The sequence below is a fragment of the Suricata suricatta genome, chromosome 2 (genome assembly GCF_006229205.1).
Source record: "Suricata suricatta isolate VVHF042 chromosome 2, meerkat_22Aug2017_6uvM2_HiC, whole genome shotgun sequence".
NCBI lineage: Eukaryota > Metazoa > Chordata > Mammalia > Carnivora > Herpestidae > Suricata > Suricata suricatta.
In genome coordinates, this window is record NC_043701.1 from 40139752 (window position 1) to 40164833 (window position 25082).

General features: G+C 42.2%; 1 protein-coding gene across 6 annotated transcripts in view; it reads left to right on the forward strand.

The window, feature by feature from the left end:
* Positions 1-25082, forward strand: part of ELMO1 (engulfment and cell motility 1) — a 522106-nt gene that overhangs the window by 471421 nt on the left and 25603 nt on the right. For all 6 annotated transcript variants that reach the window (XM_029924925.1, XM_029924946.1, XM_029924936.1 and 3 more), the window contains 2 exons: positions 4793-4956; positions 16083-16195. In XM_029924925.1, the coding sequence (XP_029780785.1) occupies positions 4793-4956; positions 16083-16195 (277 nt within the window). The remainder of the gene's footprint in view (positions 1-4792; positions 4957-16082; positions 16196-25082) is intronic.

A 25082-nucleotide genomic window follows, 5' to 3' on the forward strand; every position in this document is an offset into this window, starting at 1 on the left:
AGAAGTTTTAAGTCCATTGATTTGCTAATGCCTCTGCTACACCATCTGTGGGTTTTCCAAACAATGATAAAAAGTTTGATATTTTCTGAAGAAGACAGAGTCAAACATGGTGGTTGTGAATGTCTTGATTTAATTTGTACACATAGAGCATTCCTGGGCTCTTAACACAATTAATTGTAGCCTTTGTGGAAAGTATTTTGCTAAGGAATAGAGAAATATTTTATTTATGTAACTGTTTTGTCTCCATAAAAAGAAAAATCAATGACATCTTTCACTGGGATCATTTTCTTTGGCACATAGAGTGACCACAGAAATTCTTGGGGCCAGTGCCAAGCAAAATTGTGAAGTAAATCAGCGAAAGCCAGTATTTGTCTTCCCAACCTCTGTTCTATGCTATATACCAACCACCTGCATCCCTTTTCCTGAAGCCAGGTGCCCCCTTGGCTTATCCTTATCTTCTTTTGTATCCTATCAACCAACTCTTAGGAAATAGTCTGTATTCTCTTTTAACCTGAAGCACAAGTGATTGTTGGGCATTTCAAAGATTGTACCATTTATGGTTCTCACATCTAGCAAAAGATCAAAGTCTTAAGCTAGAGGAATTGAATCTCTTAACAGTGGATTTTAAGCATAAGGTTGACGTAGGAGCTGAAGAATTTCCCATACCACCGTAAGGGATTATCATCATTTCCATGCTAAGGTACAACCATGAGCATATAAATGAGGATGACTTTTAAAACGTATTTCTTGTTGAAGTGCCTTTGTTGTTTCTATCCATCTTCCTTCTCCTATGTTTTCCCAGTCTGGGCAACTTCCACCCCATAAGCTGGTACTCCTCTTTGACTTCATTGTATGTATTCATTGGGATCTTAAGTTGCAAATGACAAGAATTTCATTCAAATGGGAAAAAAAGATTCATGTAACAAAACAACCAAATGTCAGAATTGAATTAATATTATGGTTTAATATCATTTAACCATTATTAATGCATTCCCTCTCTCTCTCTCTCTCTCTCTCTCACACACACACACACACACACACACACACTCACACACCTTTCTTCTAATTCCAATGAAATCAGTCAGAATATCTCCCACTCTTCTTGCATGTTAAGGGACAGTGTTACAGCTGTCAATTTTAGGGGAAAAGAGCATGTTCAGCTCTGCTTCACATCAAGTCAGAAGTCTGGGAAGGATACTGATTGGTCAATTCAGGTCACATGCCCACTTAGTAGCATAACCATTGTGTCTAATCATATGTGGTCTGTCAACTGTCATCTCTGTGACAGCCTCTAAGAAATACATGAAGTAGGAGAATCCCCTGGCCCTCTTTCCTTATCTATAAAATGAGGGATGTGGAGATGTCTCCAAAACTTCCCCAGCTTTAACCTGATTCTATTTAAAAACTGCTTCATTTCTGGTATTCTAATTGCTCCTAGTCTCTCTTACATGTCCTACCTCCCACATGAAGGTCAAATAACATTGGAAGATGATAATTATCTCCTTGGTTTGACTCGGAGTTTCTCTAAATGGGGAAGGGGACAGCTCCTGTGATGCCCCTCTCATAAAACAGCAAACTATTATAGTTCAGCCTTGGCCAAATTTAACCACCATTTATACCACATGATATACGATGGTCACAATTTTCAAGATTTGCCAAGCATCCCAAATTTAGCATTTTGCTTGAGTAAAAAAAAGCAGCAGATCAGGTGGAAGGTCAACTGGAAATTTTCCTTTATGCCATTATGCTGGAATCATGAAACAGTGCTTATGTAACTGGCTGTAATTCAGTTGCAACCTAGGCTCAACGGGGTTAATGAGGGGTCGTGTGCAGGTTATTCATCTCTTCTCACAGCATTGAACACCCATTCTTCCTGCAAAGCCCATATAATGTCTGTTCTGAAATGCCTCCCATCTGCCACCAAAGACCACCAATCCATCTTCTCTATCACACCCACACTTCTATTGCTTCTTAAGCAAATTTGTAATAATTTCTTCAGATCAATATTGTCTGCTTTATGGTAAGCTGATAACAAATGGAGTTAGACTGCATGACCCAGCCATGGTCCTAGAAACTCCCATGAATCAGAGAACAAAAGGACAGTTGCCTTCATGTCTTTAAACCACTGCTGTCACCAACAACCGCCCCTTCTAGGGCAGGTGTAGCACACAGCGCCTCTGTGATGCCTACTGCTTAAAGCGGATTCATGAATGCATGACAGAGATCTGTCATCCTTCAAGTTTTCTTCTGTAGTTCCCTTATATTTCCTGCCATTTTGTGATAAGACACTACCTCCCAGAAAGTCCTCCTGAAAACGCAATTATGTTACCTAATGGAGGTTCTTCTCATTGTGAACTTGGGTTCCTAAATGTCAGAAGCATTTAAGGAAAAGTGAGGGTTGGTATCACTTGAACAATAGACAGATTTGTTTTTATTCCTCTCACCTATGACTCATCTTCTCTTCAGCCCAGCCATTTTCAATTGACTGAAGGAAAATATGCCTGACTTGGGGTCCCTGGAACATGAGGGCACTGAAAGCAGTGGGTCAGCAGATGACTAAAGAGTAATGACACCTGGCATACCTGAGATAGTGGACTCATGGCCTTGGGTTCACCTGACGCCGATTGGGCAGCCCCCAGGTTTTCCTGAAGGCCAGTTTAGTTGCATTACCAGGGAGGATGTGCTACCTCCCAATGTCCTCTAGACCCCTGCATGTCACTGGAAGGGTCCCTATGTAGACAGAACAGGCATAAGAGAGACATATACTTGGAGAAAAAAACCTGAGTGGATTGCTTAGCAACCTATACCATCAGAGAGCTCAGTAAGTACAAGGAGCTGTTAAGTGTTTGGAGGACATTTCAGCCACCTAATATTTTCTAAGGAAGTGAGATTCTCCCATCACCTAGCATTCAGGCATGTTTGGAAGTTCAGGTTTGCCATAATTTTTTCCATGCTGTAAAATCATTACCTCTATTACAATAACACTTCATGCAAATGTCATCTTGGTGTAGGGCTAGTCAGCGCACAATCACCAAGAACCTACTATGCATCACTTACTCAAAAAAGAACTGATTAGAAGCCATAAGGAATATACTGGGATCATATTCGTAGTGATGAAGGCACACACACGACCCCCCAGGGCTGTTCAACATCAAGTGTCTACTGTGTGCACCATATTGGACTATTTGGTGCCATTGAATTCAACCAGATATGTGTGACCTTGGATAAGTCCTCCATTGTTCAGTCTGTTTCTTCATTTTTAAAGGAGTGGAAATAACACCTATTCTACTGTTTTGGAAGGAAGATTAAATGAGATGATGAATTTAAAAAACTGCCTGGCACAAAGTCTAGCATATAATTGAGTGTCATCTGTGATTTTTTTTCTTAGTTTTAAGTTATCTAGTGACCCCAAGGATGGTGGCATGATTGGCAGTGTAGTAGTGTTCACACCCTGGGGTGCAAATCCTAGCTCATCCACCACCAGCCAGTCAGCTGATTTTGAACTAGTAGTTTAAGATTTCAAAGCCTCAGTTTATTTATATTTAAATGGAATGATGATCATATATAACTCATAGATTTGAGTGGTTTAAAAGAGGAAACATAAATAATGCACCTGCATAGTATCTAGCACATAGTAACTATCTTGTCAATGGTAACAGTTATTTCCATTTGCAGTGTGGGGGGGGGAGAAGCAAGGAGATTACTGCAAGACTCTTGGATGCCTCTGTGTTTTCTGGTCTTTCCCTGCTTTATAATTTCTGATAAAGATGAATCCACAATAATGGAGGCAATGTTTAATTGTCTCCTTGTGGACTGGGCAGCACATTACCATATTCTTCTTTTTTCTTGAGGCTTCCAATGGGAATGTCTGTTCTATTTAACAGGTTTCTTTTCTTTCTTTCCTTCCTTCCCTCTCTCTCTCTCTCTCTCTCTCTCTCTCTCTCTCTCTCTCTCTCTCTCTCTCTCTAGTGCCCAGCTCAAGAAGGCAACACCGCATGTGCATTTTCAAATCCTTCATTTGTATGAACACTCAGGCCTTAACGACATGAGGAAAGCATTCTGGGAGGGGCAAGTGTGGGTATCTTTTCACATTCATTTGAACTGGTGCCAACCAAACTTCCACAGATAGTTGTGTCTCAGTGATTTTCTTCCAAAAAACAATAACGGTAATGCAGACTCCTCACTGTCATTTGGACTTCTTTCACTTTTCAAGTTTGCATTGTCTGCAGTGTTAGCTTTATCACAGATGTATAATCTATCCAGCAAATGGAGCATTCCTCCTGTCCAGGCTCCCACCCCAAACCCAAGTTAGTCCGTCTGTCTCCTTCCTTGTGGTTCCACTGGCACAAGACAAAGTAGAAGATATACACCATGGTAGTTTACTCTTTGGGAAAGCACACTTGAGGTGTAAAATTGTTACCTCTATTGCAATAATACTTCATGCAGATGTCATCTTGGTGTAGGACCAGTCAGGGAGCAATTACCAAGTACCTACCATGCATCACTTATTCAACAAATAACTGATCAGAAGCCATAAGGAATATACTGAATCATATTCATAGTGATGAAGGGCACAGACACAGCACCCCAGGGCTGTTCAACATCAAGTGCCTGCTGTATGCATCATACTAGACTACTTGGTGCCATTGAATTCAACCAGATATGTGTGGCCTTGGGCAGAGAGTGCAAGCCAAGGGAGGCAGGGAGGTAGGGAGCTGTTAACTCTGTAGGGTTTTTTCCAAACGGGAAAGGACAGCTCCCAGGAAGATTACGGTCTTCTTTTCATCTACAGGTAATGCAGGTGGTGAAGGAGCAGGTTATGAGAGCTCTCACAACCAAGCCTAGCTCCCTGGACCAGTTCAAGTGCAAACTGCAGAACCTGAGCTACACCGAGATCCTGAAAATCCGCCAGTCTGAGAGGATGAACCAGGAAGATTTCCAGTCTCGCCCAATTTTGTAAGTAATCGCTGACCTGGATCTCCTCGCAGGCTCTGACCCAACACTTCTGGTTGGAAGGCCTGTTGTGCACACTGAAGTGGGCTGTGTCACAGTCTCCTTACAGAAGGCCAACCGAAGACATTCCAGAACATATCATTTGGGTTCCTCAAGTCTCAGCAGCTTCCTGAGGAAGGAAGGCTGGCCAGGGCTGGCTGAGGGGAAGGCAGGCCCAGTGCTGGCAGCAGGAAGGACCTGAACCAGGCAGTGGCCTGGTTACTGACGAGTCCTCTGAGAATTTGTAGCCGAAAAGTGGGGGGACCTTTCCTGAGAGTCAGGACAATTTTTTTTTGCCTGTGAAGCTATTTCTTGGCAGGTGCCTTTGATTGACAAGAGCAAGGGCCACTGATCATTCAGGCAGTATGAACACTGAAGTCCTGGTGGGAGGAAGAGACAGACTGAGAGGAAGAGAGAGATCCATTTCCCCCTGCCCTGTCTGCTGTGCCTCTTGCCAGGGCACCGTGCCTCACCCGCATGACCGTGAGCCTCCAGGCCCCAGGCAGAAGCCAGCAGGCCCTCTTTTTATAGGACGTTGTGGCACTAATTGTGATTTCATGTACCTCCATCTTTAGGATGTTCTGAACCTCCAGCACAGAGACTATTTTGTTTAGGAGATTTTTTTTTTTTTTGCTTCATCTTTTCTTAGAACTGGCCTATTTATCTTCCCTTGTCTTTTTCTAAGAGCTAGGTCAGTTTTTTAACCTTATAATTTATACAGAAGGAAACAGGAGAAAAGGCCGGGGTGGTAAGGAAAGTGTTGGATATTTATTCTCACTCTTCCCTCAGAAGACTGGACACTGCTTCATCTGAACTTTTGGTGAAGCAAAATTATAAAATAGGTGTCATTACAACATTAACTCTGTCTCTGTCTCTGATCCTTTTTCTTTCTACCCCTCTTTCTGTTTTTTACTCTTAAATATTTGACATGTCTAATGCTTAGCAATTTGCAAAGCAGCCTCTCCTGCGTTTTCATTTCCTCACATCCATGTGAAGTAGGTAGGTCTTATTCCCCTTCAAAGAGCAGGTATAGGCCAAAGAGGTGAGGAGCCAGGACTTGAACTCCAGCCCTCTGATCCCTCAGCTAATGCTTTGTCCACCCTCCACCCCAGAGCCCCTTTGCAAAATGCAAAACTAAGATGAGGCTTAAGACAGCTCACAGGTTGGAGCGCCTGGGTGGCTCAGTCAGTTGAGTGACTTCAGCTCAGGTCAGGATCTCGCAGTCTGTGAGTTCAAGCCCTGCATTGAGTTCTGGGCTGACAGCTCCAGGTCTGGAGACTGCTTCAGATACTGTCTCCCTCTCTCTCTGTCCCTCCCCTACTCACACTCTGTCTCTTGAAAATGAATGTACATTAAAAAAAAATTTTTTTTAAGAAGTTCACGGGTCTGAAAAGACAATAGCCATGCTGTCTACTGTGTGTTTGTTTTTAGGCCCTAAAAAGCACGGTTAGAGGCTGTGCAGCAGAACCACTGACTTTAGTGAGGGTGACGCGAGGTGGCAAGGGAGGCAAACGCTTCCTGAGGGTCTCTGGCTCACGTCACTGTGAGACTTGAATCGTGCCCGCACTGAGCACCAGCCAACTGTGCAGCAGGCATGGCTGGGGCTTTGCACTGGTCCTCAGCCCAAAGGGCCAGCTGCCTACCAGACAGAATGCCCTTCCCATTAGTGACTGACCCCTCAGAGACACAGTTTCTTACTTGCAGAGGGGCTCAGCACTGCCTTGCCCCATCCCGGGGCCTACAGTCCTGAAATGTTGGATTTCATAAGGTTTGTTTCAGTGGGTGTGTAAACACAAGGCGTCTATTACTTTTTTTGACACCAATTCTCAAAGCCGAAAGGGAGACTTTAAGGAACCACTTCAGTTAAGGCCAAGGGATTCCAAATTAATGTTTGATCATGACTTTATTCTAAGTAAGAATGTTAACCGCATGTTACGTGTGAACATTTTGACGCTGTTTTTGGCTTTGTATCTTTATTTCCTGAGGCTCTGCCCATGACATTCTGAATGTTCTCTTGATGACAAGAAGCTCTTGTCTTTACATTTATTAAATAAGGAGAAGCAAGACAAATATAAAGGAAATCTTGGGAATGTATGTAGCCTTGGCAGCTACGTGTCCCATTTGGCCATGGGACTGAAAAGCACTGCAGCTCACTGGTGCTCTTGGTATAGTTGGTATAATGTCATGGAGACTTGTCAGAAATGAAAGCACTGTAAGTGGGAGCCATGAACTAACCTATCATTATCCCAGCCTCTGAAATGGGCTGGTGGGGGCCAGCCTCCAGCTTCTTGTCCAGTGATGTTTTGTCTGTTAGAGTGACCAACTAGACAGGAACTCTGTGTGGGATTGGAAGGCGCCTAAACGCTGCCAAAGGGGCTCAGAGGACAAACCCAAGTCAACAGAGAGAAGGTCAACGTGTATGATTGTTGACATTCATTCATTAATTCACATCACAAATGCGTATCAAATACTCCTACCTGCTGAGCCCTGCCCAAGGTGCTGGGGACAGGCAGGGAACCAGGGACGCTTGACCTCCCTCTGTCCTAGATTGTAAAACTGGGGTGCAGGGTTAGCACAGACTGGGCTTGGCTGGGGGAAGCACATGTTGGGGTTGTCATGACAACACAGAGGAGGCACATCTCACCCAAGCTCAGGGATTAGGATATTAGAAATTTAGAACTGAAGAGCACCGTCAAGGTCATCCAGTTTAAGCTTTTCATTTTGAGGACTGGAACCATGACTTACCTGGAGCTTGACTGGAACCCCACTGGCCACACCCTCACCAGGCTCTTGACCCCCTTAGTGCCCTCGCCCTTGCCTGGCCGCCTCTGTGTCTGTCACACACAACACAGTGGCAAACCTAAGTGCCACAAAGATCCTTTGAGGCATACATCTCATTATTATAAAACGTTGATGTTTTCTGAGAAGAAAAATGCACATTCTGTAGGAGCAAACATTTGGGGGGAATATTCAATGGGGTGAAGAAGCTGTTTTATTTCTCAGCTCTTAACTCATTATTTCAGAGAGGAGGTATTTGTTTTTCTCCACTTAGCATAACTTTACTGGGACAATAAGTCCATCCACACAATTAATCCCAGTTAATGGATATAAAAAGCTTGAATAGCCCAAAAATAGGTCATTTAACACTACATTGGGGAGAAGAAGAGATGCAGGGATAAACACCAGTGGTACATAGTAGCAAAAGGTAGCAGACCCACAGCCAGGTAGCTAACAGATCTGGGATCAGACTCCAAGGCTACCACCTGCCAATGTGGCTCTGTAGACAAATCATGTAACCCATTCTAAGCCTGCTGTCTAATGTCTCAAAAAGAAGATGATTAAAGTGTATACATTGTTGCATTGTTGTATGCATGACCTAGTGCTTGAAAAGCACTTAACATACGCCTGGCACCTGGCACGTAATACCCTGTTCTCTCTTACCATTAGCGGATTATGAGAATTGAACATGTGGTCACACTGTTGACATGTAAATGGTAAAACTGACACTTTGTATGTGCCCCGCCTGCCCTATCTCAGAAGGTACAGTAGTAGTATAGATGAAAAAGAAAAGGAAAAATGAAACAGAGCCAGAAATAAGGCTAATGCCTACCCTACATATCTGCCTCTTCACTAAAGATTGGCCACAAGCTTTGCTCAAGGCTTTCTCATAGCCAGTGCTGGTAAAATGGTCTGGTCAGTTACACAATTTTCAGTGTTCAGTGCATTTGACCAATACTTCTCAAATGTCTGCCACATGCTGTTCTGTGTGTTGGTGATTCAGCCGTGAAGAAGACACAATTCTCACCCAATAGTGATTGTACTGTAGTAGAGAGAAACAGACAATAAACATAGTAAATAAGATGATAGCATGTTAAAAGAGGATAAAGACAATGGAAATGGAGAGCTAGCAGTTTTAAATGATGTGATCAGAGTAGATCCCTCTAGTTGGGATGGTAACATTTGAGTAAAGATGTTTAAGGGAGCAGGCTATGTGTGCATCTGGGAGAATATTCCAGCAGAGAGAACCAACAGTACAAAGGCCTTGAGGTAGGAGTAGGTGCAGGTGCTCAATAAATAAGGCCAGCATGGCTAGAGAGAGTGAGCAAGGGGGAGAACAATAGGAAGTAAGACCAGCAAAGAGGCTGGAAGTCGATTATGGACGGCCTCGTTGGGGAGCCATTGGAGGGTTTTTGAGCAGAAGAGTGGCCTGCCCTGACTTGGGTTTCTAAATGATCCCTCTTGCTACTGTATTGGGAATAGACTCCAGGGAAGTAAGTTTGGAAGCAGAGAGATCAGTGAGGAAGTTATTTCAATAATCCATGACCAAGATGATTGGAAGTGACCAGAGTCTGTACTATAGGTTAGATAGATTTTGAAGATAAGAAACAATGGTATTTCCTGCTTGATTAGGTGCGGGGTGTGAGAGAAAGAGAGGAGTCGAGGATGAACTCAGGGTTTGGTTTGGGCTGAACAACTGGAGGATAGAGAGAGTGGAGCATGTTAGGACAGGGGGTCAGGAGTTCAGCTGTGGACCTGTCAAGTTTGAGGTGTCTGTGAGACATCCACATAGGCAGTTGGATTGATGAAGCTGGAGTAGAACTGAAAGGTCCAGGTTGGAAATACAAATTTGGGAAGCTGTCAGCATAAAGTTGCTATTTAAAGTCATGAGTCTATAATATAAAGAACAGAAGTACAAGGACTGAATTTGGACGCCCTCCAGTGTCAAGACAGGTTAATTCCCATAAAACAGACACTGTCACTCAGCCCACCCGAAGTCTTCACAGAGCCCTGTTAGGTCGGGGGTCGGCAGAGCATAGATGCCTCTTGGGCCAAATCACACTCATTCCCTGTTTCTGTAAATGCAGCTTTAGTGGAACACAGCCACGGCCGTGTGTTTATATACTGTCGACTGCTTTCACTCTGCTTTGGCAGACCTGACCAGTTGCCAGACAGTGCATGGTCTGTGGAGCCTGAAATATTTACTACCTGGCCTTTGACAGAACACGTGAGCCAACCTCTGTTGTAGGTGAGCACCGAGTAGCAGCTTACAGGGCAGCCCGCAGGTGCAGGGGGCATTGCCGCAGTCCAATGGCGTGTCTGTCTTCTGTATAAGGTGCTGGTCTCACTGAACTTAGACCTGGGATCCTCTCCCAGAAACGATGGACTTGGCATTGTTCTTCACACACTCGTTTACTCTACCCCCTTTAATCACCCTTCTTTTATTTATTGACAAGGCCTTTACATAGAATTAGAAGACTATCAAAGCAAAGGCAGTGAATCCATGACCTTGGCCTCATTGACCCCAAGCTACGAATTTCAAACCCCAACTCCAGCCACTGGTGTTATTGCCTGGATTACCCTGAGGTCATAACTCATCCACAGACACACCATGTAGGTGTTACCTATGTTTTCCTAATTTGGGTGAATTTTATAGCAACTGAGTCTATTTGCATGGAAAGAAGAGGAAAATCACTTAGAAAATAGAAGTGTTGTCTTCTTTTACTCATTGCCCAATCGTGTTTTGGAGGCCTTTGGGTTCATAACAAAGAAAGCCTATAACTCTCACAGCAGCAGACTCACTCATTCCCGTAGTCTGTCCCCAGGAGATGGTCCCGTAATGGAATGTGTCACGATGAGCACATCTGGGGCTTACACTAAGATGTCATATATCATCAACAAAAATTACTCAGACATACTTTCAATTATGTCCTCCTTTTGGTCCTCTTATCTGCATCTTTACCTCCATTTTTAATAATTCAGCTCTAGCCTACCAAAACTATTCTTTAAAGATACATCTTAACCTAAGAATCAGAGAAATTCCCAAACCTTCTCTCCAGTGATTTTTCCATCCCTCAGTGCTGGCTCATCCTCTCTGCCCCATCGCCCTGACTTGGAAGCCAGGAGCGGTCATTTATGACTGTGTGTGACTGCCCTGGCATCTCCCCCACCTTCTTCTCCCATTCAGAGCAGGGTTCATCAAAGCTGCAATATATAAGTCCATTTTATGAAAGCTGAGCATTGATAATAAGTAGCTTTAGTGATCTGAAAGCCCGAGATGAGACCCTGGAGGCCTGCACAGGACCAGCTTTACAAATACACCAAGCTGTATTATTAGAGCTGAATCTCCATATTATGCTTTATAAATGCTCAATTGGAACAGTATCAAATGACAAGAGATTTGAAGCCATTTGAGTTTAAAATATGTATCAGCAGGGTACTGGCATGCCCATTACATAATGGCCAGACCCATTGATGTGACTTTTTAAAATTTTTTTAAGTTTATTTATTTATTTTGAGAGAGACAGAGACAACACAAGTGGGGGTAGGGGGGGATAGAGGAAGAATCCCAAGCAGGCTCCACACTGCCAGCACTGAGCCCCTTGTGAGGCTCAAACCCATGAACCATGAGATCGATCATGACCTGAGCCACAGAGTCGGACACTTAACTGACTGAGCCACCCAGGCGCCCCTGATGTAACTTTTTAATTCTTTTCTGACATATAAGTAGGAGCACTTTGTATGCAGAAGATTTAAGTTTGTACCCCCATTCCACGCTTAACTTCTGTGGGCAGTTTCCCCATCTTTAAAATGGAAATACTGCCCATTTACTAATGACAGTAATATGTATTCCAATAACTCGGGCTGTTTTGAGAGGAAGCGGGAAAGGGATGAGCTAAAACTGGACGGCACAGTAGCCACTCATAATAGACACTTACCAAGAGTGAATGCCCTCCTTACCGGTGAACCAAAGACCCTGTGAAGGCAGCTTGCCTATAGTCCAGAACAGGTCCAGAGTTAAAACTGAAGCTGACAGATGTGTGAGCCCTGACTGCAGTGAAATATGGGCATGAGGAGAGTTGGCCTGAGAATATTATCAATGCAAATTCAGAAATACCTGTGCTCCTGCCCGGTGCTTATAGAGCATTTATACTCACATTGTCTCCCTTGAGAGTCACAGCAGTTTTCCAGAAAAGATTCTTATCCCCATTTTAGAGATGGAGAAACTGAGACTTAGTTGACCTACATGAAATAGGAGTTATGGGCAGAGTCTAGATTGAAACCCTCGTCTTCTGAGTTCTAGATCTATGTTCTAATCAATACTTTAACACTACTGAGGATTCTTCCTGCCCAGCGTCAGCTAGAACAACTCTAGCTTTACTAGAATCAAATACTAGGATGCTACATAAAATTTCACATGGTAAAAAAATTATGATCTTAAAAAAGATTTTGAAGCCACTGTATTCTGATATCTTTATGGCATAGTGTATCTAAAACAACATTAGTCCTAGACAAGATGCAAATAATCCTTAATTTATGCCATCATTACCGCAATCTCTGTGGGCTGGAATCTGGGATGCTGTGTTGTTCCTGTATGTGAGCGATAGAACGGAAAGCCTGTGTTTCGCCCAGGATATAGTGTTTGCTATGGAATTAGTCATTATAGGATTGCCCAATAATGCTATTTGGTCAGATCACAGAGGTAGTCTATGAGTTTACCGGTTGTAGGGGGGAAATGTGACCAAAGATTTATTGTCTTGGCAGAGCCTGGTGACTTTCTGCCTGATTTTATACCTATGACTTTGTGAAACGGAAGAAATGTCTCTGGAGACTTTGGTTTCGCAAAACATCACTGAAGCAGCTGGGGCTTTTGTGGGTATTCTGTAAATGTCAGAGAATCTATAGTGTTGTTATAACAGATAACCCCATCCACTAACTCTTAATAAATAATTCTCTGAAGCACCAACTTGGGAGATATTGGGATGGTCGCGGAAAGATGCAGCTTATACTTCTCTGCCCATGATGCCCTTTCTTTTTATTTTTATTATTTTATTTTGTTTGTATTTAAACTCAAGTTAGTTAACTTATATAGTTATATAGTACAGTATTGGTTTCAGGAGTAGAATTTAGTGATTCATCTCATACATATGATATCCAGTGCTCATCTCAACAAATACCCTCCTTAATGCCCGTCACTCATTTAGCCCATCCCCCCATTCACTTCCCCTCCAGCAACCCCGAGTTTGTTCTCTGTATTTAAGAGTCTCTTATGGTTTGCCTCCCTCTCTGTTTTCATCTTATTTTGTTCCTTCCCACGTTCATCTGTTTTGTTTCTTAAATTTCATATATGAGTGATATCTGATATTTGTCTTTCTCTGACCAACTCATTTTGCTTAGCATAATACACTCTAGTTTCATCCACGTTGTTGCAAATGGCAAAATTTGATTTTTTTTTATCATTGAGTAGTATTCTAGTGTGTGTGCACCACATCTTCTTTATCCATTCATCACTTGATGGACATTTGGACTCTTTCCGTACTTTGGCTATTGTTGATAGCATTGCTATAAATATTGGGGTGCATGTGCCCTTTTGAATCAGCATTTTTGCATCCTTCAGACAAATACCTAGTAGTGCAATTGCTGGATCTTAGGGTGGTTCTATTTTTAATTTTTTGAGGAAACTCCATACTGTTTACCAGTGTGGCTGCACCAGTTTGCACTCCCACCAAAATGCAAAAGTGTTCCCCCTTTCTCCACATTCTCACCAACATATGTTGTTTCCTGAGTTGTTAATTTTAGTCATTCTGAGAGGTGTGAGGTGGCATCTCAGTTGGTTTTGATTTGTATTTCCCTGATGATGAGTGATGTTGAGCATCTTTTCATATGTCTGTTAGCCATCTGGATGTCTTCTTTGGAAAAGCATTTATTCATATCTTCTGCCCATTTCTTCACTGGATTGTTTTCTGGGTGTCGAGATTGGTTAAAGTTCTTTATAGATTTGGGATACTAACCCTCTATCTGACCTGTCCTTTGAAAATATATTCTCCCATTCTGTCAGTTGCCTTTTAGTTTTGTTGACTGTGTCCTTCACTGTGTAGTAGTTTTTTATCTTGATGAGGTCCCAATATTTCATTTTTGCTTTTATTTCCCTTGCCTCTGGAGACACGTCTAGTGAGAAGTTGCTGCAAACAAGCCGAAGAGGTTGCTGCCTGTTTTCTCTTCTGGGATTTTGATGGCTTCCTGTATGTCTTACGTTTAGGTCTTTTATCCATTCTGAATTTATTTTTCTGTTGGTTTAAGAAGGTGGTCCACAAGGGATACAGAAGTGCTAATGCCCAGGGGCATGTGTACATTGGGTGTTCATAGCAGCACTTTCAACGATAGCCAAATCATGGAAAGAGCCTAAATGCCCATCAACTGATGAATGGACCAAGAAGATGTGGATTACATAAACAATGGAATACTACATGGCAATGAGAAAGATGGAAATCTGGCCATTCGTAACAACCTGGATGGAACTCAAGGTGTCATGCTAAGTGAAATAAGTCAGGCAGAGGACAGATACCATGTGTTTTCACTCATAAGTGGAACAGGAGAAATTTAACAGAAAACCATGGGCAGTAAAACAGTTGGGGAGAGGAAGGGAGGCAAACCATGAGAGATTCTTGAATACTGAAAACAAACTGAGGGCTGATGGGGGAGGTGGATAGGGAAAGGGGGGTGATGGGCATGGAGGAGGGCAGCTGTGGGGAAGAGCACTGGGTGTTATATGGAAACCAACTTGACAATAAACTATAAAAGAAAAAAAAAGAAGAAGAAGGTGGTCCAGTTTCATTCTTCTGCATGTCACTGTCCAGTTTTCCCAGCACCATTTGGTGAAGAGATGTCTTTTTTCCATTGGATGCTCTTTTCCTGTTTTGTCAAAGATTAGTGGCCATGCATTTGTGGGTCCATTTCTGGGTTCTCCATTCTGTTCCACTGATCTATGTGTCTGTTTTTGTGCCAGTACCATACTGTCTTGATGATTACAGCTTTGTAATACAGTATGAAGTTCAGAATTGTGATACTGTCAGCTTTTTTTTTTTTCAACATTACCGTGGCTATTTGGGGTCTTTTGTGGTTCCATACAAATTTTAGGGTTGTTTGTTCTAGCTCTTTGAAGAAAATGTTGGTGTTATTTTGATAAGGATTGCACCTTATGTGTAGATTGCTTTGGGTACTATTGACACTTAACAATATTTGTCCTTCTATTCCATGAGCATGGAATGTTTTTCCATTTCTTTTCTGTCTTCTTCAGTTGCTTTCATAACCTTTCTAGAGTTTTCAGAATATAGATCTTTTAACTCTTTGGTTAGATTTATTCCTAGATATCTTCTAGTTTTTGGTGCAATTGTAAATGAGATAGATTCCTTGATTTCTCTTTCTACTGCCTCATTATTATTATTATATAGAAATGCAAAACAATTTCTAAATGTTGATTTTATATCCTGTGACTTAGCTGAATTCATATATCAGTTCTACGAGTTTTTTGTTCTAGTCTTTTGGGTTTTCCACGTAGAGTATCATGTTGTCTGCCAAGAGTGAAATTTGACTTCTTCCTTGCCCATTTGTATGCCTTTTATTTACTTGTCTGATTGCTGAGGCTAGGACCTCCAATACTATGTGGAATAACAATGGTGAGAGTGGACATCCCTGTCATGTTCCTGTCCTTAAGGGGAAAACTCAGTTTTTCCCCCTTTAGGATGATATTAGCTGTGGGTCTTTCCTATGTGGCCTTTATAATGTTGAGATAAGTTCCTTCTTTCCCTGCTTTCTTGAGGGTTTTTATCAAGAAAGGATACTGTATTTTGTCAAAAGCCTTTTCTGCCTCTACTGAGAGGATCATGTGGTTCTTATCCTTTCTTTCATTAATGTGAGGTATCAGGTTGATTGATTTGCAGATATTGAACCAGCCCTGCAGCCCAGGAATAAATCCCATTTGATCATGGTGAATAATTCTTCAAATGTACTGTTGGATCCAATTTACTAGTATCTTGTTGAGAATTTTTGCTTCCATATTCATCAGGAAAACTGGTCTGTAACTCTCTTTTTTAGTGAGGTCTTTGTCTGGTTTGGGAATCAAGCCTCGTAGAATGACTTTGGAAGTTTCCCTTCCATTTCTACTTTTTGGAGTAGCTTCAAAAGAATAGATATTAACTCTTCATTAAGTGTTCAGTAAGCATTTAAAACCATGGGAAGCCATACCCATGATTCCCTTTGAACCAACCGCTGTTCTCAAGGCATGCTGTGGAATGTGCGTTTGTCCTTCACAGGGAACTAAAGGAGAAGATTCAGCCAGAAATCTTGGAGCTGATCAAACAACAACGCCTCAACCGCCTTGTGGAAGGGACCTGCTTTAGGAAACTCAACTGCCGACGGAGGCAAGGTACTATGCTCAGGACCACTCCCCCCTCAGCTAGGGTGAACGGTGGCCCACTCCGTGGGGGTATCACAGGGCATTGAGTGCTGGTTTACAGGTAGGCCATGCAGCATTGTACTCAGAACAGGAATAGCAGTCCAGGTAAGATTTGACTCCTCATGCATACTCAGGGAGAATCAAAGAATTACCAGAAGACCCATGGAGCTGAAGACCCATTCTGGGCCATTTAGTGTCATAAGTCTGCTAGTAGTTGTTCAAGAAAAGCTAACATGTATTGAGAGCTTACCATGTGCCAGGCTCTTATTTTACTTATTTTAATGCATTTCATTCTCATGGTAACCATAGATAATCCTGTGATCATGCCCGGTTCACAGATAAGGAAACTAAGGCACTAAGGAGTAAGTAACTTGCTCAAAGTTGCAGAAAAGCAAGGATTCATACTCCAGCAACCCTATAGCCATTACTTCTAAGACTCATTCTGCTGTCAGGAGAGCTGGCACCAACCGTTGGGTTTGATCTTGAAACTTTCAACATGGATGGCCCTTATTCCCAAATCCCCATACCAATTCTCTTCTAGGTATAAATTACCTTATTTGGAGATATAGGGAACAGGGAACCAAGGTGGGATAGAATCAGTTTTCATAATCTTGCGAGAACTTCTGTTGACAATTCTTGCAAGAATTGTCTCAATGAATTTTAATCCAAAAATATCATGTCAAAATGGGTGCCATTAGAGTAGTTCCAATAGGTGGAAAGCACTTCTAGCTGTTTTTTTTACAGAAGTAAATTCCCACGATTTGCGCTCTTTTTCTTTTGACAGGCTGCTAACTGCAAAGTCAAAGTACTCCTATCATACTGTACTACAAACAAACAGAAAGCAAAACTGAAAAATAAGATCTGGGGAGAGGTGAGAGGTTGAGGGGCAGCCAGGAACAAGCATAAGCATTAGCCGTTACACCAAGAACAGATACCACTTATGGCTCCAGGAGAAACTCTGGCAGATATTTTTGAGATTCAGTGGATACTCTGCTCAGACACAGATACAGAGCTCGCCCATTAATGACAAACACTATTTCATGTTTTTCCTGAACCCAGTTCCCCTGGTCATTTATTTAAATGGCTTTGTGCTGAATGTTGAGTAAATTCAAACCATTTTGAATATTACCATTAAAAATCATATTAAGGAACTTCCAAAGGCAGAACTTCCTTGAGGAATGAAAATTCAGGCTGTTCCCAGAGTTTGGAAAGCTATGGCAGTGAGCTTGGGGGTGGTGGTGCAGAGCAGGGCTCAAGGGAGAGGACAATGGGCAGAATGATAATAAGGACTGGGGCTGAGAAAGGCTCACTTTGGGAGAACAGTGGAAGAGGGCATTTTCTTGCATTAACATCTTTCTCACCGCATTCCTTGCATTGGACATCTTGCTGTTCCAGGAAGGTAATGTGGCATGGTGGTGGGACAGGAGCCCTGGGGCCAGATGAAATGGGTGGAGTCCTGCCTCTCCTGCTGACCAGCTGCATGACTGTGGGCAGTTTCCCCATCTGAAACAAGGCTAACAATGCCTGTATCCTGAAGTTACCATGAGGAGAGAAGGTGATCATGAATGTAGCTCTTAGAAAGTAACAACAAAGGGTAGCTATTACTCTTCTGAGAGATGGTATAAGAAAAGAACAATGAGCTGGGAATGAGTAGACTTAATTCTAGGCTTCCCAACTCTAAGTAACCAGCTGCGTGCCTTTAAGCAGACATGTAACCTCTCAGGGATACAATTTCTTATCTAATAAGTGAGAGAATAGGATGAGATGATTTCTTAGCCCGGTTAGCCAGAGAGTCAATTCTATGCCTGATCACTTCATTGCCTTTTTAAAAATCAACAGTTAGGACATATGCTCCCATAAGATGATTTGAAAAATTTTTATGTACTCAGCATTGCACAAAGGACATAGAAGTGGGAGGAGGAAGGGAGAGAGGACACATAGACACAAACCACCCAATGTTTCCACTGATATTCAGCTAGAATTCCCCAGAACTTAATTCAAAGAAGTCAACTTAACCTTCCAGTCAACTTTACCATGAGTCTTCCCTTTCTAGAGTGAAAGGGGTAGATTCTATTAGAATAATCCTATTTCTAGATACAATAATGACAGTTTTTTGGCTAAAGAGGTGTTATCTGCAAATTTGTCTAGTTTTCTAAAAATGACTTACCTAATGAACAAAGTATTAGCACCTAGATTATAAATTCATTAGTTAAGCTCCCTAGGGAGCCTGGCCATCTGTGTTTAATATAAAATCATCCTTCTGGGTGCAGAAAGGAAGGCCTTTGGTGTTTGGGAAATGGATTTAAAGTCTGATGAGTAGGTCTGTGTGCTTAAATGTAGGAATTCAAAGCAGACTGTGCTGAAATTGTTTTCCTATCACCCCCTCAAAACATTCCATTTAGATTTACACAGATTAATGAGGACATGATGTAAAGTAATTTTAATCCCTTCAAAAGAGGTGCATTTCCACAGGAGCTCTCAGATGGAAACAGCCATGTGGTGTCACAGCTTAAAGAGCAAACACATGGTGAAGGAATGGTGGCCGCACTCCCTTTAAACCCGTCCAACAGTGATTTGAATATAGATGAGTTGATCCAAGTATTAACTTTACAGGGGAAAATATGAAAGAGTTCTTTGTCCCACAAAACTGGAAAGTGGAGGACCAGACTTGGTCCTTTCACCCACTGTTTGGCCAGGAGACTTGCACTAATACCTACCCATCATTCTACTTGCCTCATTCACTGCTCTGCTATTTGGTTAGACTGATGTAGATATTCACAAATCTGGGTTCCCTGGGATTCTGACCACATTAGAACTTGGAGGTAGTAAATCATGTGAAACACCGCAAGCTGCATTCTCATGCCTTCTTCCCCACTCACTAGCTGGGTAGTCTTGGGCAACCCACTAGATCTCTCTACGTTCCTATTTCCTCATCTGTCAAAGGATGTCAGCTTCTAAATCCTGCCTCTAAAGCACTCGGTGGAGTGCTTTGCACATTGTCAAACATTCATTAGTGATAGTTGCCTTTAATTTTAGCTTATAGATCCTCAGAATACGGGTTTTTAAACCCAGATGGTAGAGTGTCAATGGATATCACATGCCAACCTCACTCCATTCTCTTCCTACCCCAGATTATGAAAGGCTCTTGTTAAGACTACTTCATAGTGAGATAGAGTGCCTTGCTTGCGCAGCAGACAGTTCAGATGAAACTCCAGAAGTTGTTTATGTTAGGGCCATTACTTGCATCATGAGAATCTGTAGGATCAGAAACTGTTCCCTATTTTCCTTCAGTTTCAGAGATAGAGATTAGGGGTTTTCAGAACTACTCATGTCACATCGTCTTGCCAAGAGCCCAGGGCTACACATTGTTGTGTCATTTCAAGAAATGACAACATGAAACTTTTGCTTCTCATTGAAAACATTGTCCATTTTGTTGGCCAGCATCCCTTCTCTAAGCACTAACATGACAAACTTAATTTGGAGCTCAGGAGTGAGCAAAACATGTCCCCCCCGAGGACTTGGCAGGCTTCCGCACTGCTGTCAAGGGTGATATACCTTATATTCGTCTCTTAGCTCACTCAGAAAACCTAGAGGCAAATGGTATATTCAGGCATACTACCCTTGTAGGAGCAGGCTCTTTCTTCCTTAAACCTTGATTAAAATTTTCTTTTAAGATTTAATTAAACCTTAACATAATTTATTTTTATAACAAGAAGGGATAAATAAAAGCGTACTTTCAAAGGAAGAAAATCCAAATGATTTTCAGGGACAGAGCGCATTCCTGCAGATCAAAGTAGCAGATAATCATTGTTCTCAAAAGGTGGAGGGACCAGTAGTGGACAAGAGTGTTACCATTAACCAGAGGAACAGGAAGATACTAATATTTGTGAGTCAGCTCTGTGAAAGGTGAATGAATGGATAGCTTATATATGTTTTATTCACATACATTAACATTACCTAACAAAAGAAGAATAGAGATCCCTAAAGTTCTTATAATTTGGCGAAAAGCCACTTAGCTGATGCATGAGGGCCAGCTGCATGGCCCAGTCTGTATGCCTGCAAAGCACAGGTTAGGCCAAACCATCTTTAAAAGGATTTGGGGCTCTGGAGTTACCTTCTGTTGTGAAAGGAGATAGCAGTCTCCAGGGAGCCAGGATTCTAAATCCAAACATCTCTCTCTTTCCGAAGATTGTTTGATAAAATGAGGATGATTTGAAAGGCAGGATGATCTTTGTCTGTATCTATATTCATTGTCCTCCTTTATGGGACCAACAGAGGAATCTTGTGTCTCATCACCTAAAAGAAGACATTTCCCATTAAAAACATTGCTGAGGTCCCTTATGTTTCATGACTTGGAAAGCTTTAAGCCTAGGCAGGAAGAAGACCTGAACACACTGAAGACGTTGCACATTTTAGGTTAACCTGAGAAAGCTCCAAAATCCTAAGAGAAGTACCCTAGGAATTTACTTTAGTAAAAGCCACCTGCTTTCCAAACACAGGTCTCTCTGGATCCCCTGTGCCAGCAGCCAACTGCCAACTGGGAGCTTTGTACCCGACACAGAGATGTCCCCAGGTCCATGGCAGAACTGACCTGTGCCTCACTGAACTTCCCAGCATTTCACAGTCAGCAGTGGTGGCGATCATTCCCTTTGTCCATCTCCCCTACCGTCCTGCTGGCCAGCTCCAAACATGTCTCCAGCCTTGATGATGAAGACAGATGATCAGTTGTACTGTTGGATAAAGCTACCTATGGCTAATTTAATTGAAATTTAATAAAATTTAATTCTTTTCTTACTATTGGATAAGGATCTATGGAGCATTTCCATCATTACAGAAAGTTCTATCAAACGGTGCTGCAAGAATTACAGTTGTCAGAGGTTATTAGCTCCGTAATGGTCTATGTGACATTGGGAATAGCTTTAATCAGCCCTGGAGACTTTCTTAGCAGGCTTGTGAGCTGAGACCAGCTTTCCACTCTCATCCTTCACACACACATACAAACACATGCACGCGCATACACATGCCCACACATGCATGCACACACACACGCACACATGCAGAGACAGACCAAGAAAATGAAGTACAAAATTGTCTCTATATTGTCAGTTTTCGAATTTGGGGAATGAAGACATGACTATTAACGTGCTAACGCTTGTAATTGACTAGAAGACCTCTATATTAACTCCTGTTTATTCCTTAAATGCTAGTAAACAATCTTTGATAATGTTCTCACTGCTCCCTGCTAATTGCTTTTAATGACATAATCCACTCATTCATTGCCCCCAGGGAGTGAGGAACTAGTAACATCATGCTGGGTTTTGAAAAGAAATACACATTTTTCTTACCATAAAAGAAACTGCAAATCAAGCTGCTGCTGCCGGCTGACGCTGAAATTGTCTCCCGCAATGAGTGGCGTGTTCTGCTGCTCCGAGCTGGCAACCTGGTTGTCCTTTACAGCAGCTCTACCTTTGAGACAGACACACACACATTCTGATGCCTCGGAACCATCCCAGAACCAATGACTCCAACCTTTATCCTGAGGAAGATACTGGCATAGTATCCACCCATTTGTTTTTGAGTCAAAACAGCTTCCTCAAGCCATTCCGGCCCCTTTTCAATATTTTGTCATCCATCCAAGACTTCCTGTTTGATAGGTAGGAACAGAGCAATCACTTAGGCCAGTGACGTACCAATCTTCTTCTCTCTACCATTTTAGTAGGAGACTGAGAAAGAGGAGCTTCTATAGGATAGGAGGGGAGTTAGCCAGAGGTAGGAGGAAAACTAGAGGAGTGTGGTGTCATGGAAGTCAAGAGAGTTTTGGCCTCTGGAAGGAGGAAATTCTGTCAGTCGTGCACCAGATATTGTTGAGATGGAATTCCAGGCAGTTTTTTGTGTCACTTTTAAGCAGGGATCAACTGCAACTTTGCAAAGATGGTTGCTTTGCCTCCAGGAACCCTGGCAGACAGCCGTGGGTCTCTCTTTGTCTCTGAATGGAAGAATATATTATGCAAGAGATCTTCCCTGTCCCTATTTTTCCTTGCAATATGGCCAGGGTCACTGTGTCCCTGTCCCTACTTCCCAAACTCAGGAAAGAAGTGTTTCCTCCATGTTTCTCTTACTTGCTTCTGAGAACTGAGGGAGCTCATTGTCCTTGAGCTTCTTGGCTTTGTCTCTCATGTCTGCTTTTCACCCTAACAATTTTCTTGCTGTACCCAGTAGAGTGCTGTGTGCATTGTAGGCACTCTGCAGATATTCACTGGATAAGTAACTTCCCTTGAAAGTATATGCAGCAAAAACTTTTGAAGTCTTAACAAATGAGTACAAGTTGTACATTTTACTTCACAATATGTGTGATTGTACCACGTAAATTATTTTTAACGCTCACCAGTGTATTGAGAATGATCTTTGATCTCTGATGGTGTCATGTTGGCCCTTGGGCTTTAGCTTACTACCATTACCCCTAGAGCTTATCCCAGCTTAAGAAGCCAGGGATCCCTGGAAAGAACAGGTTGGGGCCTTACTCTAGATAAGACCAGTATGTCCCAGTGCACAGCTCACTGACTCTGCCGGCTCTCTGTCACCCTTCAGTTGCTCACTCAGGTAAAACTCCCACCGCCAATGTATCAGGGGATGGAAGCTTCATAGTAAATCTCTTCAGCTGGCTTTGCACAGTCACTGCAGGCCATGTAGACAAGGTGAAAGCTCCTTTTGGGGAGGAGGAACCACCACAGACTGTCATTCAGGCTTCCCAGCCCCCTGAGCACTGCTGATACTCACAGCCAAAGCATTGCCTGCTCCCTTGGAATTCACAATTCCTAGTGTGAATTACAAATCAATTCCTAAATGTGTTCTCTTCATGGAAAACTGATCATTACATGTTTACCTAATTGAAATGACTGTAAATTATTCAGGGAATAACTTTATTCTCTGCCTTTGAAATGCCCTCCCAGGAAAATGACCTGTGTCGTATGTATCGATACAATTCTGAAAATTCAGCAATGCCAGATGTTTCCCTAGGCAGCAGATAACTTTTCCTTTCTGCCCAGATTCCTCCGGCAGAGTTTAGATTTTTTTAAGTATATGGATTGCCATATTATGAGTACATTCAAGAATTCTCAAATCCTATGTATAGATAGGAATCACAGAGGTGTTTTGCTTTTGTGAATCAAGTTGGGGCATTTTCTTTGTTCATTGTGTGGCTCTTAGTTCCATTTTTAAATCTTTCCTTTCTATTAAAAGAGTCCTAGTTAAAACATAAGTTTTGCCATGAAGGCAATTTTAGATAGAAAAACACACTCTTTAAAATGTTATGGAGGAGGGCACTTGTGGGGAAGAGCACTGGGTGTTATATGGAACCAATTTGACAATAAACTATTTAAAAAATAAATAAATAAGTAAACAAAATAAAATAAAATAAAATAAAAATGTTATGGAGAGCTTCCCAGTCAGAGTAGTTTCAAAATAATGCATGTTTGTAAACATAGTGATGAGGTGACTTGACCGAGGCCACCATGTTTGCCAACTGCATCATTGCACAAAGGGGTTACAGGTCATAGGTACTTTTGAGGTCACAGATGCTCTGTGCCTTAAGCATTTTGACCAAGTCCCCTTGGGTCCTCATTTATCAATTTAGCCAACACCAACTGTGCAACCCCCATGTGCCAGGCACTGGCTTCTCCACACTGCCCAGGCTCATGAGGATCCTGAGTCCTCTTCTTCCATCAGTCATTGTTCACAGTACACATGCCAGGGCAAGGTGCCTAGGAGTTGTGGCAAAGAAGGGGAAATACTAATATGCTTAACATGGGGGCACTGATAATCAAAGAAGACACTAGGGCACCTAAGTGGGTGGGGAGAGTCCCTTCAGCAGTAGTAATCAAAGAGGGCTTCCTGGAGAAAGAGGCATCTAAGCACAGCCTTGCTTGAGAGCTTCCCAAAGATTGCTGTCACAATTTAAACTTATCTCTAAAAAGTGTTTTTTGCCTCCTCTCTACCTCTCAGGCTTATTCAGACATTTTTATTACATTGGGACACAGAGGAGGTTGTTGTGGGAGTTATTTGTAAGAATGATCCTAAGGCCCTGGTCATGCCTAGTTCTTTATTTTTGTCTTAATTTTAAAAAAATTTTTTTAGTTTCAGGTGTACAGTATAGTGATTCAACACTTCATATATTACCAAATGGTCACCACAATAAGTGTAGTTGCATCTGTCACCGTACAGAGTTGTTACAATACTACTGATTATTTCCCCTGTCCCATACGCTACATCTCCATGTCTTATTCATTTCATAAATGGGAGACTGCACCTTTTAATCCCCTTCTGGTCATGTCTATTTAGAGAACTAAACCCTAGGAGTTAGAGAGGAGATTGTGAATATCCTCATTCTTTGGATAAATCCCTGAATTATGTAGATTATTTCCTCATAAGTTCCATCCCTTATGGGTATCACTGACATCCTAAAAATTCATTCATTGATTAACTTGCATGTAGTAGCCCCAGGGTGGGAAGTTTGTATACCAACTAAGATGTGGCACACGTAAACTACCTCCTCAGTTTTAAAATCTCAGAGAGGGAAGTGGAAGCAGGAGAGAGAGGTCTTCCTAGAAAGCTGCTTTTTCTACATCTCCCTCCCCACTTTTTGCCAGGCTGAGGCAGATAAGGAAGGATTCCCATAGTCATTATAGATATTGATGAAATGACCCTCTGGAAGCCGCCAGCTCAGAAAACCTGCTGCCATTATGCCTGATGGATTTAATAACCTCCCCAATGTATTCTAGTTACCCAATGTGTTCTAGTCAGGGCAGTGCTAACTAAATGTCAAAATCAAAAGGCCTATTGCTCAGGGCTCTAGAATTCC